At 38.2% G+C, this 21399-nt stretch overlaps 1 protein-coding gene across 2 annotated transcripts in view; it reads right to left on the bottom strand.

Annotated features, from left to right (window-relative positions):
* Nucleotides 1-21399, bottom strand: part of SH3D19 (SH3 domain containing 19) — a 97136-nt gene that overhangs the window by 3309 nt on the left and 72428 nt on the right. For both annotated transcript variants that reach the window (XM_045055779.1, XM_011281619.4), the window contains 9 exons: nucleotides 19422-19490; nucleotides 19115-19255; nucleotides 13476-13557; nucleotides 11941-12071; nucleotides 10039-10097; nucleotides 7702-7904; nucleotides 6868-6923; nucleotides 2583-2769; nucleotides 2050-2147 (listed from right to left, as the gene is read on the bottom strand). In XM_045055779.1, coding sequence (XP_044911714.1) covers nucleotides 2050-2147; nucleotides 2583-2769; nucleotides 6868-6923; nucleotides 7702-7904; nucleotides 10039-10097; nucleotides 11941-12071; nucleotides 13476-13557; nucleotides 19115-19255; nucleotides 19422-19490 — 1026 coding nt within the window. The remainder of the gene's footprint in view (nucleotides 1-2049; nucleotides 2148-2582; nucleotides 2770-6867; nucleotides 6924-7701; nucleotides 7905-10038; nucleotides 10098-11940; nucleotides 12072-13475; nucleotides 13558-19114; nucleotides 19256-19421; nucleotides 19491-21399) is intronic.

Below are 21399 nucleotides of genomic sequence, written 5' to 3'. Positions count from 1 at the left end.
GTAAAAATTCTGGCTGTTCAAAATTTATATTATAAATAAGTTCCTTCTGGTTCCTAAATTATGACATAATAGTTGAATGAAACTTTTTTTTTTTTTGGCTCTGGTCCTTATGTACATACCATGTCAGTTTTCTAATGGCTAGCACAATTTCTTTTTCAAAAAAAAGTTCTACTAATATTCTGTAAATATTTAATAAAATATTAATGATTAACAATACTGACAGCTGTGAATTCCTTAACTAAAAAACTCTAGGGGCGCATGCGTGGCTCAGTCGGTTAAGCGTCTGACTTTGGCTCAGGTCACGATCTTGCAGTCTGTGAGTTCAAGCCCCGCGTCGGGCTCTGCGCTGACTGCTCAGAGCCTGGAGCCTGTTTCAGATTCTGTGTCTCCCTCTCTCTCTGACTATCCCCCGTTCATGCTCTGTCTCTCTGTCTCAAAAATAAACGTTAAAAAAAAATTAAAAAAAATAAAATAAAACAAAACAAAAAAAAGAATGCAGAATATCTCATAAAAAAAAAACACTCTAGAATTACCTTGCTTTCAGACAGTCATTTGTAAAATGAAGACAACCTATTTTCTAGAGGATACTATGAGGTCTGTTATTACACCGACATTAAGGCCAAAATAACATCTAAATACTTTGAATCCACATTGTTCACTTGCAGTAAAGATCACAAGAATGAAGTATGAGCCTCTGATGCCCATGACTTGAATGGGACTATGGCAATGGTTTCCAAACGTTTGGATTTTAAGGACCAAGAAATTAAGAGGGGAAAAAAAAAAAAAGGAACTGATGCAGGGTCACCAAATTATAATTCTGCATTAAGAAATATCATCATTTACTAACAACATTTTATAAAAGAAATGACATTTTAAAATGAAAAAGATAGAAGAAATTCTCAGAATGGAAAACTCCGTAACAAAATAGAAGAGTCAGCAACTTTATACAGACTTTATCTCTGCATTGTCCCTTACTCCGTGACTCCCCAAGATCCCCGTTTTGTTTTAGACAGGTGTGGGGGTACCCACAACATCAAGTCTCATGTTGCCCAGTCACTCCTCTCTATTGTAGCCCCGCCTCTGGCTGCTTATCTCCGATGATGGAGAATTTCCCAGCATCTGACACGGGCTGTTCTGACAGCCAACTACTACGACACCCATCCTCCTTCCTCTTAGAACAGTTCCAGGGGCGCCTGGGTGGCTCAGTTGGTTGACCCTCCGACTTCGGATCAGGTCATGATGTCACGGTCTGTGAGTTGGAGCCCCGTGACGGGATCTGTGCTGACAGCTCAGAGCCTGGAGCATCTTCAGATTCTGTGTCTCCCTCTCTCTGACCCTCCCCCATTCACGCTCTGTCTCTCTCTATCTCAAAAATAAATAAACATTAAAAAAAAAAAAAAAAAAAAAAAAAGAACAGTTCCAAAGTACTGTCCTGAGTGCTGTCCTCTGACCATGGTCCAGCTGTAGGCTGGGGAAAGAGGATCATGGAAATACTCAGTTTTTACTCAAAAAACAAACAAAAAAGAAGAGGTACTTCTTCAGTAAAGTAAGACTAAATTTTAGGCCTCTAAAAAAAAACCTTTGCAAAGGAACTTAACCTTTTGGGATCATTTCCTCAAATTCTAATCAGTGTCTTTGTGGACAATACTCCAGTGTTTTAGGAACACTACTGCAGCCGCCACTGGTGGTAGGTACCATCTGATCTCAAAGAGGACAGTAGCAGGCTGCCAAGGCCATGTAGAGAATCATCCTTTTCTAGGGATGAATGAAAATTGCTATATTGTTGAGGTCGGATGTTACAAGGCCTAGGAATAAGGAAGTCGTCGGGGATTGTAGGGCTATCAAGTCAGGAAGGTTTTAAGGGCCTAAACACCTTGCTGATAATTTAAATGTGCCCTATTCACCTTCTCTAATTCCGTCCATTAGAATTAGGGTCTGAGATCTGTTCATTCTTAGCTAATGATCAATACTCCACCCAAATGTTCCACCCTTCAGTAGAAGACACTTCAAAATTTATTAATGCGGTTACAAAAAGACACACATTCTGACCTTAAAGGAAAGTTCATCTTCATTCTCCCCATGGAAATCATATAAGGCTTTGGCCTTCTTCCCCTTAAGTGCTAAAGCAGACATACTTTTTGCCTCAGCTGTGAAGATACCAAAAATTCAAATATGTATAGAAAGACATTAGACTAAAACACAAATCAAACATTTTAAGAACCGCTCCCCCCACCCCTCCCCCCCAACGCTTTGCATTCCCAGGACAGAATAATTTCAATTAATTTTGAATTTATTTAACTTGCAAAAAGGTGACGTTTTCCTAGCAGGAAAAAAACTATACAAAATACATTTAGTAGACAAAATTAGCCACTATTAAGTGAAGGCATTTTTGTCTTCCCCTCTCCCCATAACGCCAACAAAGTATATGAAGAGAGTTTCCATAAATTTATGAATCAACTCTTTCAAATGTAGGCAAACAAGTTAAACTGAGCATAGCCAGAGGGAAAAGAAATATATATCATTTCAAAGGTTTCAGGCTTTCTCCCCTTAGAGAGTAACTGTTATTTCTGTAGTTGTCACACCTTGGCAGGGCCGCACAAAGACTGCCGGGAAGATCCCCTCCCTGTCATGCAGTCTGCCCTTGTACCAGTCAGAGTCCACATGCTCAAGGATCAGGATCCGGTCTCCCCTCCTGAAAGCTAAGTCTTCACTGGTCTCTGCTGTAAAACTGTGAAGCGCTTCACACCATTCTCCAGAAAGACTATTATCCTGTTACAAATCAGAAGTTTGGTAAGGAATGTGAGATTTTATTTGACATTGATTTCTACAAAGCTTAAAAAGCAATGGGGGAAAAAGCTAAGGGGTCATAAGATTTCAAAGCCTGAACGCTTCTTTCAATCACCTAACATTTTATGTTGCTACCAGCTTTCAGAAATAAAAGTTTCCAATAAGTTTTTTTCTTAAAAATATAATTCTAAATGACAGATACGCTGGGATTTCTAGCTTTTCTGCTTTTAAAGTACATATAGTACTTAAGCAAAAACTTTTCTGTAAGTATGATCTATGACATTAGTTACATTAAAAACATTAGGTAAAAGCATGTAGTATTTATGACACTATGAGAAAACTCTGGTAAAGCACATAATTTTCAGTGAAGCTCTTCTTTACCTAAATTATGAACAGGCTGTTAATCCCTGGTCTTTACCTGATTCAGAGGCTATCAGATTCCATACCATGGGACTTCATTAATTCACATTTTTAATTTTGAGGTGTAGTTAGCTGTAAGGCTGCCAGGGTAATGACCCAAACATGGTGGGTTAGTATGATGGAACGCTCCAACAAGAATGCTTTTACCCCAAACACACCGGAGGAGGGTTTTGCTCTGCAAAAAGGTGTCTCTGCCAAGTCAAGATGGGAAGCCCATGTTTGAGGAGCTTAAGCAGGGAAGAGAGGATAATGCTAAGGCAAAGGGTTGGAGCTAGACAGGCCTAGGTTTCAGATCCACCCCCAGCTTCACCTTAGTGTTGCGGCAAGGATCCATGTAAGCACACTTGGCACAGTGCATAACACATCTTAAGTTTGCAACAACTGATGGCTTATAATACAAAAACAAAAAAAGCAAACGAAAACCCCTCTTGTTCTTGCACTTGAGTAATCAATACTAACGAATGGTACTTTTGTTCCCAAGACATGTAGGCAGCAACACGAATATTTCCTTCTGGAGAACTGTAGTCACCTTCTTCCCTGTTTGATTTAATCAGTGCGTGGTGATGAAAGAATTAAGAGACACACAGCCCAATTACCAGTGACATATTGACAATGACCCCATCAGGCTCATTCTTCTACAATATGCTGCAAATAAACAATGGAAGTCATCCACATTCCTAATTCAGTTTAGACACTTCTGAAGTCATGCTACATAAAGTTTTTAAGCCATTTTTTCTCTCATTATACAAATATTACAAATGTTCCCAAACACCTGGAAAGTTTGAAAATGTATGAAGAAGTGAAGAGGTGGGGGGGAAAGCCCACCCACCTAGATAATCTTACCACCTAAAGGCAACTAGGCAATTGCATGTTAATAAATGTATTTCCTTCTAGTCTTTTTATGCTATATATTCAATTTCCCTATAACATATTTTCCTCCTATGACATTTATTTTATAAATCTAGTATTCATGGCCTCAGAACATTCTCCTAATAATGGTCAGAGTTAGGTTGCTTCCAGTTTTTTCCTATTATAAAAACAGCACTATGACCATCTTTGTGACTAAAATCTTGTCCCATTTTTTTTTTTTATCCTTTTCTTGGGGTGAGAAACAATAATAATGTAATAATTTGTACTTTCTCTTTTTTTAAATTTATTTCTTTTGACAGAGACAGCGTGAGCAGGGAAGGGGCAGAGAGAGGTGAAGAAAGAATCCCAGTCAGGCTCAGCACCACTAGTGCAGAGTCCTACTAGGGGCTCGATCTCACCAACCATGAGATCATGACCCGAGCTGAAGTCAAGAGTTGGACGCTTAACTGACTGAGCCACCCAGGTGCCCCTGTACTTCCTCTATTTTAGCATTCATATAATTACTTGTTTAGTGTTGAATTGTATTGAATCTTTGTTAAATGGATAGGTTAATGGTATCTTATTGCTGCTTTACAAGGTATTTCTTTGATTACTAATAAGGTGAATTTTTTTTCTTTTTTTTTTTTAATGTTTATTCATTTTTGAGAGAAAGAGTGAGAGAAAACATGAGTGGGAGAGGGGCAGAGAGAGGGGGGGAAAGAGGATCTGAAGAGGACAGCAGCAAGCCTGATGTGGGCTTGAACTCACAAACTGTGATACTGTGACTTGAGCTGAAGTCAGACATTCAACCAACTGAGCCACACAGGCGCCCTAGTTAAAACCTTTTTAAATATCAGGGCACCTGGGTGGTTCAGCTCCTTAAGCATTCGACTTCAGTTCACGTCATGACCTTACAGTTCGTGAGTTTGAGCCCTGTGTCAGACAGTGCTGATAGCCCAGAGCCTGGAGCCTGCTTTGGATTTTGTGTCTCCCTTGCTCTCTGCCCCTCCCCTGCTTGTGCTCTCTCTCTCTCTCTCTCTCTCAAAAATAAATAAACATTAAAAAAAATTTAAGGGATGCCTGGGTGGCTCAGTCAGTTGAGCGTCCAACTTCAGCTCAGGTCATGATTTTGCGGTTCATGAGTTCGAGTCTCACCTCAGGCTCTGTGCTGACAGCTCAGAGCCCGGAGCCTACTTTGGATTCTGTGTCTCCCTTTCTCTCTGCCCCTCCCCTGCTCATGCTCTGTCTCTCTCTCTCTTTCTCTCTCAAAAATAAACACTAATAAATATATATATTAAAAATAAATTTAAAAAGGGGCACCTGGGTGTCTCAGTTGGTTAAGTGTCTGACTTTAGCTTGGGTCACAATCTCACAATTTGTGGGTTCGAGCCCCATGTCGGGCTCTGTGCTGACAGCTCAGAACCTGGAGTCTGCTTCAGATTCTGTGTCTCCCTCTCTCTCTGCCCCTCCCCCACTCTCACTCTGTCTCTCTCTCAAAAATAAACATTAAAACTAAAGGACAACCAACGGAATGGGAAAAGATATTTGCAAATGACATATCGGACAATGGGCTAGTATCCAAAATCTATAGAGCTCACCAAACTCCACACCCGAAAAACAAATAACCCAGTGAAGAAATGCGCAGAAAACATGAATAGACACTTCTCTAAAGAAGACATCCGGATGGCCAATAGGCACATGAAAAGATGCTCAACGTTGCTCCTCATCAGGGAAATACAAATCAAAACTACACTCAGATATCACCTCATGCCAGTCAGAGTGGCCAAAATGAACAAATCAGGAGACTATAGATGCTGGAGAGGATGTGGAGAAACGGGAACCCTCTTGCACTGTTGGTGGGAATGCAAACTGGTGCAGCCACTCTGGAAAACCGTGTGGAGGTTCCTCAGAAAATTAAAAATAGACCTACCCTATGACCCAGCAGTAGCGCTGCTAGGAATTTACCCAAGGGATACAGGAGTACTGATGCATAGGGGCACTTGTACCCCAATGTTTATAGCAGCACTCTCAACAATAGCCAAATTATGGAAAGAGCCTAAATGTCCATCAACTGATGAATGGATACAGAAATTGTGGTTTATATACACAATGGAGTACTACGTGGCAATAAGAAAGAATGAAATATGGCCCTTTGTAGCAACGTGGATAGAACTGGAGAGTGTCATGCTAAGTGAAATAAGCCATACAGAGAAAGACAGATACCATATGGTTTCACTCTTATGTGGATCCTGAGAAACTTAACAGAAACCCATGGGGGAGGGGAAGGGAAAAAAAAAAAAAAGAGGTTAGAGTGGGAGAGAGCCAAAGCATAAGAGACTCTTAAAAACTGAGAACAAACTGAGGGTTGATGGGGGGTGGGAGGGAGGAGAGGATGGGTGATGGGTATTGAGGAGGGCACCTTTTGGGATGAGCACTGGGTGTTGTATGGAAACCAACTGGACAATAAATTTCATATACTGAAAACAAAAACAAAGAAAGGAAGTAATAAAATAAATAAATAAACATTAAAAAAACAAAAATATTTTTAAAGTTTAATATCAGTCACTTACAGTATCTCTTTTATGAATATTCCAATCATGTCTTTTTCCTTGTTTTCTATCAGCATTTGCATGTCTTTCTAACCCATTTGCATGAGCTCTAATATACAGAGTAAAAGGAATTACCAATTTATTTCAAACATTTGCAAATGAATTGAAATTTTCTCTTGATACTTATGATAATTATGATTTTAATATTCCTCCAAGAGTTGAAACCTGACTTTCACTACGGTTACCCATTCAAGAAGCCTACCTGAGAATTTGCACCAGAATCTTCTTTTTTGGCCTTGGGTGGTGGTGTTTTTGTGCCTACGTTAAAAAAAAAAAAAAAAAGTTAAAACTTTACATGTAAAGACAATGTATTAGTATTGCAGAAAAACCATAGAGAGAGAATAAAAAGTCTGGGACTCCAGACCAGTCTCTTCATGTAATGACTAACTTTGACTGGTACCATCCTCCCTGGGTCTGTTTCATTTACTGTCAAGTAGGATACACTAGTTATACTAGATATATACTAGATACATATATACTAGATATATACTAGTTATACTAGATAGTCCACTTCTGTTTAAAAGTCTATGATTCCTTACCATTTTTGATATGAAGCTATTGCTAACAACCTAAAACAACAAAACTAGATCTTTGTGAGAGATTACCACAACAAAGACTATCCCAATAATTAGTACCATTTAAAAACCATTTTTCAAAAAAAAAAAAAATAAAAACCATTTTTCTTTCTACTTTAACAAATATGGATTATTAAGCAATTTAAGTATTATCCTTTTTAAAAAAATTTTTGTATGTTTATCTTTGAGAGAGAGAGAGAGAGAGAGAAAGAGAGAGAGACAGTGCAAGCAGGGTAAGGGCAGAGACAGAGGGGGATAGAGGGTCCGAAGTGGGCTCTGTACTGACAGCAGAGGGCCCAATGTGGGGCTCGAACTCGCAAATCACGAGATCATGACCTGAGCTGAAGTTGGGCGCTTAACTGATTGAGCCACACAGGTGCCCCTTAAGTATGATCCTGTTATTTGGTTTAGTTGAATTAGGACATAATAAAATAATAAAAAAACATATTCTCTATACTCACTTGAAATGTTTACACCAGAGATGGGATGATCTTCCATGAGTTCTACAAAGTTAAGGGGGAAAATCCCAATTCTGTCTCGAAGTTCTCCTCTGGCCCATTCTTCATTCACATACTCTTTAAGAATAATAATTTCTCCCTCTGAGAAACTTAACTCATCCTTCTGGTCTCCAATATATTCAAACCGAGCAATACATCTTGGCCCTCTGAACAAAGAAGATCATTTCTGTGAGTTAAACTAGAGAGTACTAACTTTCAAAATGCTTTAAAACCTTAATTTAGTCTTTCAATAAATACTTATTCTGTGTTTACTATGGAACAAGATATACTAGGCATAATTTAAAATTTTCCATAAAAAGAATAAGCTACATTTCTAAATGATAGTCCTCACTTTTTAGATATGAACTTACTCAAGAAGGCTAAAGCAAAAAAAAAAAAAAAGGCTAACATCAAGCTCACAGAGTACATGAGAATTACAAAGGAGACCCCTGTGGCCAGTCTATACTGGTATATCTCTTGATCACCTTTACTCCTTTACTCCATTACATGTCTTTGTATATGTAGGCCGGCTGAATCTGAACCCTCTCAATCCTAACTGCACTGAGTTCACAAGTTGCTAACCCTGAGAATCTCAGGGCAAGACAGGAAAATTCCGTGGCCAAATGCAATGGGCAGAAGCTGGGCAGAGTATCCTCAATATATGCTGAATCAGCAGTGAGTTGTCTATAGAGAGAAATGGCCTTCCCAACTGGAAGGTTAGAAGAAAACAGAAACCGGGCAAATTATAACAATTTTATATCTAACACTGTTGTTTTACAGATGCTTTCCGTATCACCTTTAAAAAGGCTTCACTTCTGATTATGAGAACAATCCTTTAATGATCTGCAATTGTGACTGAAAATAAGATAAAAGTAGAAATAAAATTATATCCCCGAAGGCATGATTTAATACCAAACCTTCGATTTAAGGCTTTAGAAAGGGAAGTTTCAATAGCAACAGTCTAAAGAGATGCAATTGCCTGAAGAGAAAAGGTTGGTACTGGCACCAATCAAAGTCTGATTTAAGTCAGGTCAATGGATCAATAGCTGTGAAGGCCCATTTTAAATTCAACCTGCTGACACAGTAAACACTGCTTAAAAATAGGAGAAAAACTGAACTCGAAGTAGAATTCAACTACGGTGGCATCAGAAGTTTTCTTATTTGTGGTAACCTTTGCATTTATTTTCTGAAGTCCTCGGGGAGCATCTCCTTATGTCTGACCTATTCAAAGACAGGTTTACAGTCTTCAGCAGGTAGTGAATTCCACTAATTTGCTCATTTAACTGGAATATAAAGTTGCATTGTGGCAGTGTTTTAAATCACAAAGGAGTTACAGTGGTGCATAAAAGGGTATATAAATTTATGGAAAGGTTTTCAGACATAAAGGAAGACCTCTCCAACTTAACTCTTCCTTTACTTTCTTCTAGTTCCTCTTAAAAACAAAACAATACAAAATGTCTAGCAAGTTTTATAGGGTTCCTATTTCTAGAAGATTAAAATATTTTCTGTGGCAAAAATATCTGAACCTTCTAAAAATATGTTGGTAGATAAACACCAGAAGGCCAAAACAAAATGCGCTGGATAACGAAACTGTCTCTGCTCAAGCTCAGGCCAGGCTGTGGGAAGTTCTAGGATAGACAGTCTGTGGCTCTGTGTGTGTGTCTATATGTCCTGTATGACAGAGTATTGTTTATACCAGCTTCTTCCAACATGTCGCATTTTCATCAGAATTTTAATCCACTAAGGCTTTTTATTTTCTTTTATTTATTTATTTATTTATTTATTTATTTATTTATTTATTTATTTATTTATTTATTTTTTATAACGTTTATTTATTTTTGAGACAGGGAGAGACAGAGCATGAACGGGGGAGGGTCAGAGAGAGAGGGAGACACAGAATCCGAAACAGGCTCCAGGCTCTAAGCTGTCAGCACAGAGCCTGATGGGGGGCTCGAACTCATGGACCGCAAGATCATGACCTGAGCCGAAGTTGGACGCTTAACCGACTGAGCCACCCAGGCGCCCCTATTCATTTATTTTAAAAACAGATTTCACTTTTAAGCAATCTTTACACCCAACATGGGGCTCAAACTTAACAACCCCGAGGATCAAGAGTCACATGCTCTACCAGCTGAGCCAGCCTGGTGCCCCCCACTAAGGCAAAGTTTTCCTCATAATTACAAAGACACACTGAGAATGTGAATAATCACACATCTGAAGTGTTTTCAGTTTGGTAATTCTTTAGGATATAAATGCTTGCCTCTTTTGCATTTGGTGCAAAAGGACACAAATAAAACTTACTTAACACAATGAGATGACATGGATTCTCTTTTCCCTTTTCCTCCTTCGGGAACATCAATCTGTAAAGACAAAGTCAAGGCAACAATTTGCACATTAGAATAGAATAAGCACATTAATATCATCCTACCCTGGACTGAGTTTTCTCTCTCCCACATTCTGTAAGTTGAAAACTTCAGATGAGGATGACTTAAGATAGAAACTAGGCAGAAAGCATCACGCACTACCACACATATTCCAAGTGTTGGCAGAATTCTGCAATACTTTTCTGACCTCCCAAAAACATTTTAATCAAACTTGTGGATTTCTTCTATTTTCGTAACTCTAGAACATTTTATTTTCCTTCAGTGTGAATAGGGAAGGAAGAAAGGAATTAGTACTCAGTGAGCATCTATTAAGTGGCAAGCACTTTAGAGAATACTTTATTTACAGGGCTCGGTAGAGCTGGGTTGTAATAAAATATTGACCATAATGCACTAAGTCTGAAAACTACTTAAGGTTTAGAGGTCTATATTAAATAAATCAGCGCCCTTCCTGATAAATTCTAAAAGTTTTAAAACAATTTTTTAAACCTGTAGGTTTAGAAATAACACTTATACCAATAATGTGGCAGATTCAGTGTGATTGATTTCAGTGTGGTAATTGTGCTTTTTAAAGTACTGCTACATTGGGCAGAAGAAAAATGAGAAAGAGTGCTAAAACTAACATTATTCTTAATATTAATTTAGAGAATGTGGTTAGATTGTCCAAAGAATCAGGGCATATATACACTAGACAATTTTTAAGACCCACATTTTATAATTCAAGAGACTCAAGCTCATTTATATTTGAAAAAATACAGGTTTTCTGTTATATTTGTTTCCTAAGTTTCTGATGTAATGAAAAGTCATTGGCTTTTTCCCACTTAAATAAGCTGTTAAAGCTTAATGATATAAGCTAGCTTTATTGATATTTTCCAGTATCAATAAGTTATATCAGAGACTGAGTCATACTCTTCCTATTGATATAAATGTTCAAGTGGCATTCTGATTTTATCTCCATAGTTCACAGCCACCTGGGCTTACACTTAGGGCTCTATAATATGGGCTCACATACTGTAGGCTGTGAGGGTGTAAAAATTCTGATACTTAATATAATTTTTCCCAATCAGATTTGAAATTATTATATGAAACATAATTAATGGACCACTACCCCCAATAAAAGTACTTTAGTATTCCGAATCTATTTTTTTAAATGGAAATAAATGGGAATGGAAAGGATGAAAGAAACCGAAAGTGAAATCTACCTCAAAGAAACTTGGCACCATAATCTCAGGGGACATTCCTTCGGGACTATCCAGTAACATTTAATTATTGTTTACTAAATGTTTCAAAGAATTAATATATATCCTTTAGTGCTTATCCACCCTCCAAGTTGGTTCACTAGTCGACCTGCATTTTTCACCTTAGATTTCCGAGAGCATTTAGGCATTAAGTTTTAATACTCCATATAATATAATAAAATTAATCATTGCCTAGCTGAACAAAAATTTTCTTTTAAAAATTTTCCAAATACCAAAGGGATCAATGGAAAACAGAGAATTAGAATATAAGAATCTAGGCTTTGGGGTGCCTGGGTGGCTCGGTCAGTTCAGCGCCCAACTCTTGATTTTGGTTCAAGTCATCATCTCATGGTTCGTGGGTTACAGCCCCGCAATAGACTCTGTGCTGACTTTGTGAAGCCTGCTTGGAATCTCTCTCTCTCCCTCTGTCTTTGCCCCTAACCACCTCAAAAATAAATAAATAAACTTAAAAAAAAAAAAAAAAAAAGAATCTAGGCTATCTAGGCTTCTGGTTTTTTCCAAACTGCAAGTCACATAGAACCCACCAAATATATGACCAATTTAAACAAGCACTACCCACTTACAATTACTTTGACGTAGTTGGCAGGAAATATACCAGTCTGGTTTCTACATTTCCCTCTATACCAATCTGTGTCTATTTTTTCCAGAAGATAAACAATTTCTCCAGAAGTGAGGTGCAAATCATCAACTTGCTCTGTAACATAAAATTACAATTATGTGTGATGAATTCTCTTGGTTGCAGATTTGATTAAAGCAGCGCACAAAGTAGCTTTCAGTTCTGTCCACTGAGGCAGTACATTCTATTGATTTTAAGAACAGATTATACTAATAAAATTGACTTAAAAAACATATTCTTTTTTGGGAGGATATTGTTATTATAAGCTTCCTTTTTAAAGGCCAAATTAGATGTATTTACCATGCACTGATTAATGGGAGATGGTTAAAAAAAACTATTTTGTTGGTCAATGGTTCCTACCAGGTTAATATAAACCCTTTGCTAAATACATCTTGAGCAATGAAATATTTTATAGACATGTAGAATATTATTATTTTCAATCATGCTTAAAAATCATTTCAATCTAAAATAGTAAGTAAGGGACTAGTATAGTTCCTTAGCAAGTAAATCTACTCACACTGAAATAAAAATAAGTCTACCAAGTAGATTATAAGAAATTTTAATAAATCATGAGTTTATTTGTAGTGGCACCTGGGTGGCTCAATTGGTTGAGCATCTGACTCAGCTCAGGTCATGATCCCAGGGTCGTGGGATTGAGCCCCATGTTGGGCTCTGCACTAAGGGTGGAGCCTACTGGGGATTCTCTCTCTTCCTCTCTCTCTCTGCCCCTCCCCCTTCTCAAAATAAATAAATAAACTTAAAAAAATAGGAGCTTATTTTAGCCTTGAATATAACAGGTATTTAAAAATTGATTACAAAAAATGTGTATTTTCATCACATAAGTAATAGCTAAGTTCTGTGTGTAGGTTTTGCAACTCTTAGGAGAAAATTATTTCCCTCATTAAATTAGAACTAATTTCATTATGGGGCACCTGGGTGGCTCAGTACGTTAAGCATCCGACTTTGGCTCAGGTCATGATCTCATTGTTCGGGAGTTTGAACCCTGCATCACATTGGGCTTCCTGCTATCAACAGGGAGCATGGGATCCTCTGTCCCGTCTCTCTGCCCCTCCCCAGCTTGTACGCTCACTCTCAAAAATAAACATTAAAAAAAAAAAGAATTTCATTTTAATTGTTAACTGGTATGCATTTTTTGGGGTGCAATATGCATAGTTTTTAAAGAGTTAAAAGTTTGCAACTGGTAGGCAATTCACTTTTTGCTCATTGCAAGGGAATCCCTCCACCCCCAGCCCTTTCTGTCTCCCCTCATTCTCTCTCTCACAGGGAGTTTTAAAGGCAAGGGAATGCAGCTAAGCTCTCTGGAACAGTTGGGTATTAATGACCCTTCTGGAAGGCATGGTGAGTGGTAAAATGACCAATCTTTCTTGGCACAGAAAATGAAGATGTCCTCGAGAGGTTAACTCAGGGAAGATATCTGCTCAGGGATCCTGAGCTCTACCACTTTATTATTTATGTGCTTACCTGCTGGGAAATCATGAAGAACAACAGCATGAGGGGCACTATTGTCAACAGGCTTCTGAGCACGGCTTGGATGGCTTGGATCCTTAGGGGGAAAAACAGAGCTGTGAATGAAGTGTGCACGATGCATGCTGGATTTGCTATTCGCTCTGAGACCATTTTTTTTTTTCTCATTAGAATCCTCTTGACATAATTACATTCTGAGTACAAGATGCAAACCACATAGTTGAGCCAAACAAGGGAATCATTATCAAGTTGAAAAGGCATGTGTCCTTGCCAAGGGAGGACAAAAATAACTCTCAATTATGATATCCCCTAGCATTTTTCTTAAAACCACGAGAGTAAATTAAAAGGGAATTAACTTTTAAAAAATTTTTTTATTAACTGGTACCATTCTACCCTGAAGTAGTGTTTTTTGATCTGTGTACCTTGCCAGGGTTGCTTTTTCTTTAAACTGCTATCAGTACTACACCTCAAGAACAGAGCCTTCAAAGTTGAGTCTTCATTAAAATGGTAAAAGAAGAAAGCTCTGCAATTTATACTCTTGCCTTTCATAATGAAAAGAGCTAATGACTTCCACAAAAGTATAATTCACAAAAAGTAAAATCCATTTCATTTATTACCACTTAACTGAAGGCTTTCTCTAATTTGAAGACCAACACTACCTCCCATGCCTGCCCTGGATTTTCTATTTAATCTAAATGGTTTATTCAACAGTAATTCTAACTAAATTAGCAAAGAGAATTCAATATTCTCTACCCATTTAGACAACTTCCTAGATTGGCTAAGGGAGAGAGTAAAGTTGAAGAGTGACCTTTTCTCATTGATAAGCAACTGTTACTCTTAGTTTTTAAAACTTAATCTTTCTTTTTAAAATTTTATTTAAATTCTTGCTAGTTAACAGTGCAATATTGATTTCAGGAGAAGTCAGTGATTCATCAATTACAGGCAACATCCAGTGCTCATCACAACTGACCTCCTTGATACCCATCACCCATCCAGCCCATCCCCCACCCACCTCCCTCCATCAACCCTCACTTTGTTCTCTATCATTAAGAGCCCTCACAGTTTGTTTCCCTTTCTTTTTTCCCCCCTCCCATATGTTCACCTGTTTTGTTTCTTAAATTCCACTAGTGAAATCCTATGATATTTGTCTTTCTCTGACTGACTTATATCACTTAGCATAATACACCCTAGCTTCATCCATGTTGCTGCAAATGGCAAGATTTCACTCTTTCTAATGGCTGAGTAATATTCCATTATATATATATATGCCACATCTTCTTTATCCAGTTGTCAGTTGATGGACATCTGGGGTTTCTCCATAGCTTGGCTATTGTTGATAATGCTGTTATAAACATCGGGGTGCATGGACCTCTTTAAATCTGTAATTTTGTATCCTTTGGGTAAATACCTAGTTGTACAATTGCTGGGTCCTAGGGGAGTTCTATTTTTAGTTTTTTGAGGAACCTCCATACTGTTCTCCAGAGTGACTGCACTGGTTTGCATTCCCACCAACAGCAGATTCCCCTTTCTTCACATCCTCACCAACACCTGTTGTTTCTTGTGTTGTTAATTTTAGCCATTCTGATAGGTGTGAGGTGGTACCTCATCGTGGTTTTGACTTGTATTTCCCTGATGATAAGCGATGTTGAGTATCTTTTCATGTGTCTGTTAGCCATCTGGATGTCTTCTTTGGAAAAGTTTTTATTCATTATCTTCTGCCCATTTCTTAACTGGACTATGTGTTTGCTGGGTGCTGAGTTTGCTGAGCTCTTCATAGATTTTAGATACTAACCCTTTATCAGATATGTCCTTTGCACTTATCTTCTCCCATTCTGTAGGCTGCCTTTTAGTTTTGGTGATTGTTTCTTTCACTTTGCAGAAGCTTTCTATCTTGATAAAGCCCCAATAGTTCACGTCTGCTTTTGTTTCCCTTCTAGTAAGAAGTTGCTATAGCCAAGCTGCTATAGCTGCCTGTGTTCTCCTCTAGGGTTTGGATGGTTTCCTCACATTTAGGTTCTGTATCCATTTTGAATTTATTTTTGTATATGGTGTAAGAAAGAGGTCCAGTTTCATTCTTCTACATGTTGCAATCCAGTTTTCCCAACACCATTTGTTGAAGAGACTGTCTTTTCTACACTGGATATTCTTTACTGCTTTGTCAAAGGTTAGTTGACCATATGGTTGTGGGTCCATTTCTGGGTTTTCTATTCTATTTCATTGATCCATGTGTCTGTTTTTGTGCCAGTACCATACTGTCTTGAAGACTACAGCTTTATAATATAGCCCGAAATCCTGAATCACTGTTATTCTTAGTTTTATTTAATATGAACAGATAGACTTACTCTCCTCTTCCTCTTCCTCCTCCTCCTCATCTAATCTGACTAAAAGATATTATTTTCAACACTGGCAAACCTGTGAACTAAATGAAGGCTGATTTATTACCTCATCTTTAACCAAATTGCACCTGCAGAGGCATGCTATATTCTCCCAAGTTAGGTAAAGAGAAATACGAACCTAGGTCAAGACAGTAATGGTTAATGGCAGCTCACTACACTAGCTTCTCAAAGTCACCCTGACAATTTTCTTAGAAGCTGCTCAGTATTTTTCTCTAAATAAATGAGCATGATGGGAAGTTCAGGATTGTGGAAAGGAACCATGAAATATTTGCAGTCTGCAGGGGCTCTAAAAAATTATTTACATAATTTATTATATGTGTGTATGTGTGGTTTTTCATTTTTTTCCTCCTGATTTACATCTGTGGAAAAAAGAATGACTATTCGATAAATGGTGTCAGGTTAGAGGGCTATCCACTTGGAAAAATGAAGTCAGAGGCTTACCCCACACCAAAACAAACATGAATCTTCAAATGGCCCAACAAGCTGAATGTGACTAAGCCTGAGTGGGTAGAAGAGGTGGGACAGTAACTTAAGCCTCCCAGTCAGTTTCCCTTCTCTATCTTCAATGCATGGATATCCCCACAAGGCTGCTCATCAACCTGGCCTGGCAGCTATAGGGCAAGAGGAACAGACTACACAGCATTGGCCACAAGAGGTCAGTACAACTCGGACCACACCATTAGGGTGGGTGTCTGGTAGGTAAATTTAATATATTTCAAAGCTCTTTCTTTCTAAAATTTTTTTTAAATGTAATTTATTGTCAAATTGGTTTCCATACAACACCAAGTGCTCATCCCAACAGATGCCCTCCTCAATGCCTATCACCCACTGTCCCCTCTCCCCACCCCCCCATCAACCCTCAGTTTGTTCTCAGTATTTAAGAGTCTCTTACAGTTTGCCTCCTTCCCTTTCTCTTTCTAAATTTTTTTAATGTTTAATTTATTTTTGAGAGAGAGAGATGGACAGAGCACAAGCAGGGGAGGGGCACAAAGGGAGACAGAGAATCTGAAGGAGGCTCTAGACTCTGAGCTGTGAGAACAGAGCTCGACGCGGGGCTCGAACCCACGAACTGAGAGATCATGACCAGAGCCGAAGATGGATGCTCAATGGACTGAGCCACCCAGGAGCCCCCTCAAAGCTCTTTCTAATATGACCATAATTGTGGATACAAATGAATAAAAACTGCCAATACTCATTGTTTACTCTCTATGTGCTACTCACCAGGGTAAACACCTTATATGCATTAATTAGCTCTTTTAAGTTTTTAAACATCTTTGAGATATAACTCCATAATAATACCATAAAATCCATCCATTTAAAGTGTACATAGTTTTGGCAAATTCACAAAACTGCAACTATCACCACAATCTAAGTGTAGACCATTTTTATCACTCTGAAAAGACACGCCCTCCCCATTAGCAGTCATTCCCTCTGCACCCTCCCCATAGCCCTAGGCAATCACTAACCTACTTTCTGGATTTACCTATTGTGGACTTTTATATAAATGGAATCATATAATAAATCAATTCTAAAAATATCTCTGTGGAGTTATCTTAACTATTTTCTACATTAAAAAAATGAAGTTTAGATGGGGCGCCTGGGTGGCTCAGTTGGTTGAGCGTCCAGCTCTTGGATTTCAGATCAGGTCACCATCTCAGGGTCATGGGATCAAGCAAGCTCTGCTTCCAGCTCTGCACTGAGAGTGCAGAACCTTAACATTCTTCCTCTCCCTCTGCCCCTCTCCCCAACTCACTCTCTAAAACTTAAAAAAAAAAAAAAGTTTAGAGATAGGTTAAAAAACTGCCCAGGGTGATATACAGTGAACTGAAACCCAGCTCCCTGAGACATAGATCTGTGCTCACAACCAGGAACTAGGTAACAATCTTCCACTTGCCCTGTGACTTGACAGGCTCAACCTCAGCTGATAATGTTCAGTATTTTCTGTTTACTAAAGCAGGAGAAAGTATAACTCATCTTTAGAAATCTGTACCTTAAAACTAGGCTTACAAGTAGGTAATGTTTATTTTTCTAAAAAGTGTAATGCTAGCCATGAACCCAGAGTTTTCTAAAGGAGGCTTCATTTTGGTATCAGCAGTAGTTGGCCAATGGAGGCCAGGTGTCTGCAAGTCTATGGTGTAAGAGGAAGGCAGGTAATGTTTAAAGTGTCAAACCTCTGGACTATTATAAGAGTAACTTCTAATTTTTTAGCTTCTGTTTTTCACTGAGGAAAGCTTTTTGGCCCTGTAACTCCCACTGTCACCCATCAGTGTGTTCTGAGAGAGGAAGGATGGCTGTGACAGATGGATAATGCTATATCAAAACAAAGAGACAATGAGTAATAGGAGAACTTTCCCTGTGTGGACTAAAGTTAGAATTTCAGTTTCCTACCTGTGACTAATTTAACACATATCTTCTCTGCTCTCCAAGACACAACTTTTTAAGTTTCTTGGCAAACTTCAAAAGATAAACTGCCTTCTAAGAAGAAAGAATTGGACTAGATTATGAAAACTAGGATGAATGGCAAACCAAATACTTTACTTGGGTTAAATGATTGGTGGGTATTATTTTTCAGGTTTGCCACATTAACTAACAGATAGTGAAAATTTAACTGGATAACTTAAGAAGCTCTTTTACGAACACACCTCTATAAATTATTCAATGCTATTTTTCTTGCTAAACAAACGACCTTCGCTAATCATTGCATTCTCCCAGGCTCCACAAATTTGTTAGGCCTAAACTGTGACTTTAGGTTGTTGGATTACATTTCATTTCATTATTTTGAGCCATGATCAGAGAAATGAGGTTTACTCTAAGCTTAAATCTTAAAGGCAAGTGCTTTTTAATGTCAGACTTAGCATTTATAGGGCCCCCGTTAAAATAATTATCCATTCTGCTAGGAAACTAATCTTGGGCAGTTTGGTAAACATGTTTACATTATTTTGGAAAAAAAAAATAGCTCTCACAGTTGAATATTAATGGTGAGTGCTCTGGTTGCTGCAAGTCAGTAAGCTATGAGGAAGACAACACATGGTAGTCATTCTGTGTGTCAAAGTGATTAGCATGGCAGGGGCAAGTCTTTCAGAAGTCATTTATTCTTAAAATGAAATAAAATCCTACTGCAATTTTTACTCTGGTTAAAATAAACGTGCTAATAAAAACCTGAGGATGAGATATAATTAATAGTTCTATGAAATGTGCTGCCATGTGTGACATGACAGCTGTGCAATATTAATTCCTTACGTTTGGTCTGCTTCTAAGATGTTCATCAAGTGGGGTGATAATCTTTATCTGAGACAGGTGAACTCTGCCAATATCTTCTCCCTTTTGGCATTCCAAGTAATTATTTTCTGCCTGCTTCAGCATCACAAGTACGTCCCCACGCTGTAAGGCACAATATCACACTCTGAAGCAATTATTATTTAATAAAACATAATTACTTTTTTCACATTTTAATCTTTGGAGCCTAAAGCATTTAATAATGTGTAAAGGAGTAACAGAGGACACTGATTTTTTTACATTAGTTAGTAAAGAAAGAGCTCTACTTTACCTTACAAGAGAGTTCTCCAGGGTTTTGGGAGACAATGTCTTCATTGGCAATTCCATGAGGCACAGACAGCTTAAACACAAACCCACAAAAGGATTATTCACAATCAAATAGCCTCCTCATAAACTGCTGATAATGTGGAGATGTCAAATGTGTGCCTAAAGTGCAACTTTTCTAGCAGTTAAACTCTTCACTTGGCTTCCTCAAGCTCTAGATCTAGTGGGATCCATGAGAAATGGATACTAATAGTATCGGAATGTGAAGAATGTGGCCAAAAATTCCCTTTAACAAGTACAACCAGGAAGTTCTATTCTGTAGGACAAGGCCCACCAAGTCTCCTGATTTAAAGCATTTAAAGGATAAATGCTCAGCACCTGACCTCAGAGCCTAAGCCTTGTCTTTACTGCAGGGTTCTCAATGGCTGTCTTCTGAAGGCTGATAGGGGATTGGAGCCTCCTCTGAAGGGCTTGATTGCTTCCATTTGCCTTCAATTTCCTTTTCTCCTAGAGTCTCTCTGATACCAAGTATCTACTTAAACCCATTTCATTGCCTGACCCCAGTCACTTCGTACTCAGCTGTCTGATCTTAGAATGACTTTTACATTTGCACCCCACCCTTAGCCAGAGGACTGTTCCCTGCCTTGATAAATTTGGTCTGATAAGTGCAGGTCAGAGGGTATATCCAGGAAGTGTGATCACACAAGCTCACTTCCAACAAGAAAAGGCAGATTTCAATCACTCATAAGCAAAGATTCAGAGTGCAAGGCTGTGTCCCTGTAAGGCTGAGTTGGGTGGTGGTGATTCCCAGCATCCCTGTTAAGAGTCCCAGGCTCCCAAAGGAACCGGAGTCTTGATTTTAGCAATTTAATCAAGGGATGTCCATGGAAAAAATGGGAGACTTAAGGAATTATTTCATACTGAGACATACTACTCTAATATACTATCATTTTGAATTTATTAATTTGAGCTATCCAAATGTTTTACTGACATTATACAGCTATGCTAAGAACCAGCAAAATATGGTTTTTCCTGAATGAGGCTCTTAACATAGAATGTCCAAAGCTAGTAGAGACTTTATAGCTACTAATACTACTCATAGTATGGCTTATTGGCTAAGAGCATGGGGCTCAGAGCCAGCTGATCTACGTTCAAATCTTGGCTCTACCATTAACTGATTTTGTGACCCTGGACAAATTCCTCAACTTCTCTGTGTCTTATTTTTTTCATTTGTATAATAGAGGTTAATAACAGTATTTACTTCAAGGGCTGATGTGAGGAATAATACACATAAAGTGTTTCAACAACAATCTTTTTTTTTTTTTAACGTTTATTTATTTTTGAGAGACAGACACATCATGAGAGGGAGAAGGGCAGAGAGAGAGAGGGAGACACAGAATCCGAAGCAGGCTCCAGGCTCTGAGCTGTCAGCACAGAGCCTGATGCGGGGCTCAAACCCACGAACCATGAGATCATGACCTGAGCTGAAGTCGGATGCTTAACCAACTGAGCCACCCAGGCACTCCTAAAGTGTTTAAACAATATCAGGCGCATAGTAAGTACTCAATACATCAGCCACTGTTCTTATTATTTTAAAGTAACCTATCCCAAAGAACACCCCTGGGTTTTATTCATCAGTTTAAATGAAAATGAAAATGAGCATACTACCTTTTTCTTATCTGTCTATACCCTTCTCTTAGGATTAGAAAAATCCTAAATGGCTTAAATTTCCTTAATGAGAAAATGTAGAATAACATAATATTGTTAATTGTTGTCTTTGTTAAGAGCCACTGTCACACAATTATTTAAAAAAGTGCAAACAGTTCTGTTCTCCTTCTCATTTTTATTTGTTTTGCATTTTATCAGGCTAAACTGACCAAAGTAGAGAGAGCACATCAGTTCTATTTTCACTTAAAAGTGGAAAATGAACAAAAGTTTTGAAGTCACATGATGAAAAAACACATTCAAGAGAACAAAATTAATAT

The sequence above is a fragment of the Felis catus genome, chromosome B1, assembly GCF_018350175.1.
Source record: "Felis catus isolate Fca126 chromosome B1, F.catus_Fca126_mat1.0, whole genome shotgun sequence".
NCBI lineage: Eukaryota > Metazoa > Chordata > Mammalia > Carnivora > Felidae > Felis > Felis catus.
Note: the sequence above shows the minus strand (reverse complement) of the source record. Positions and strands in the feature narration are given on the sequence as shown.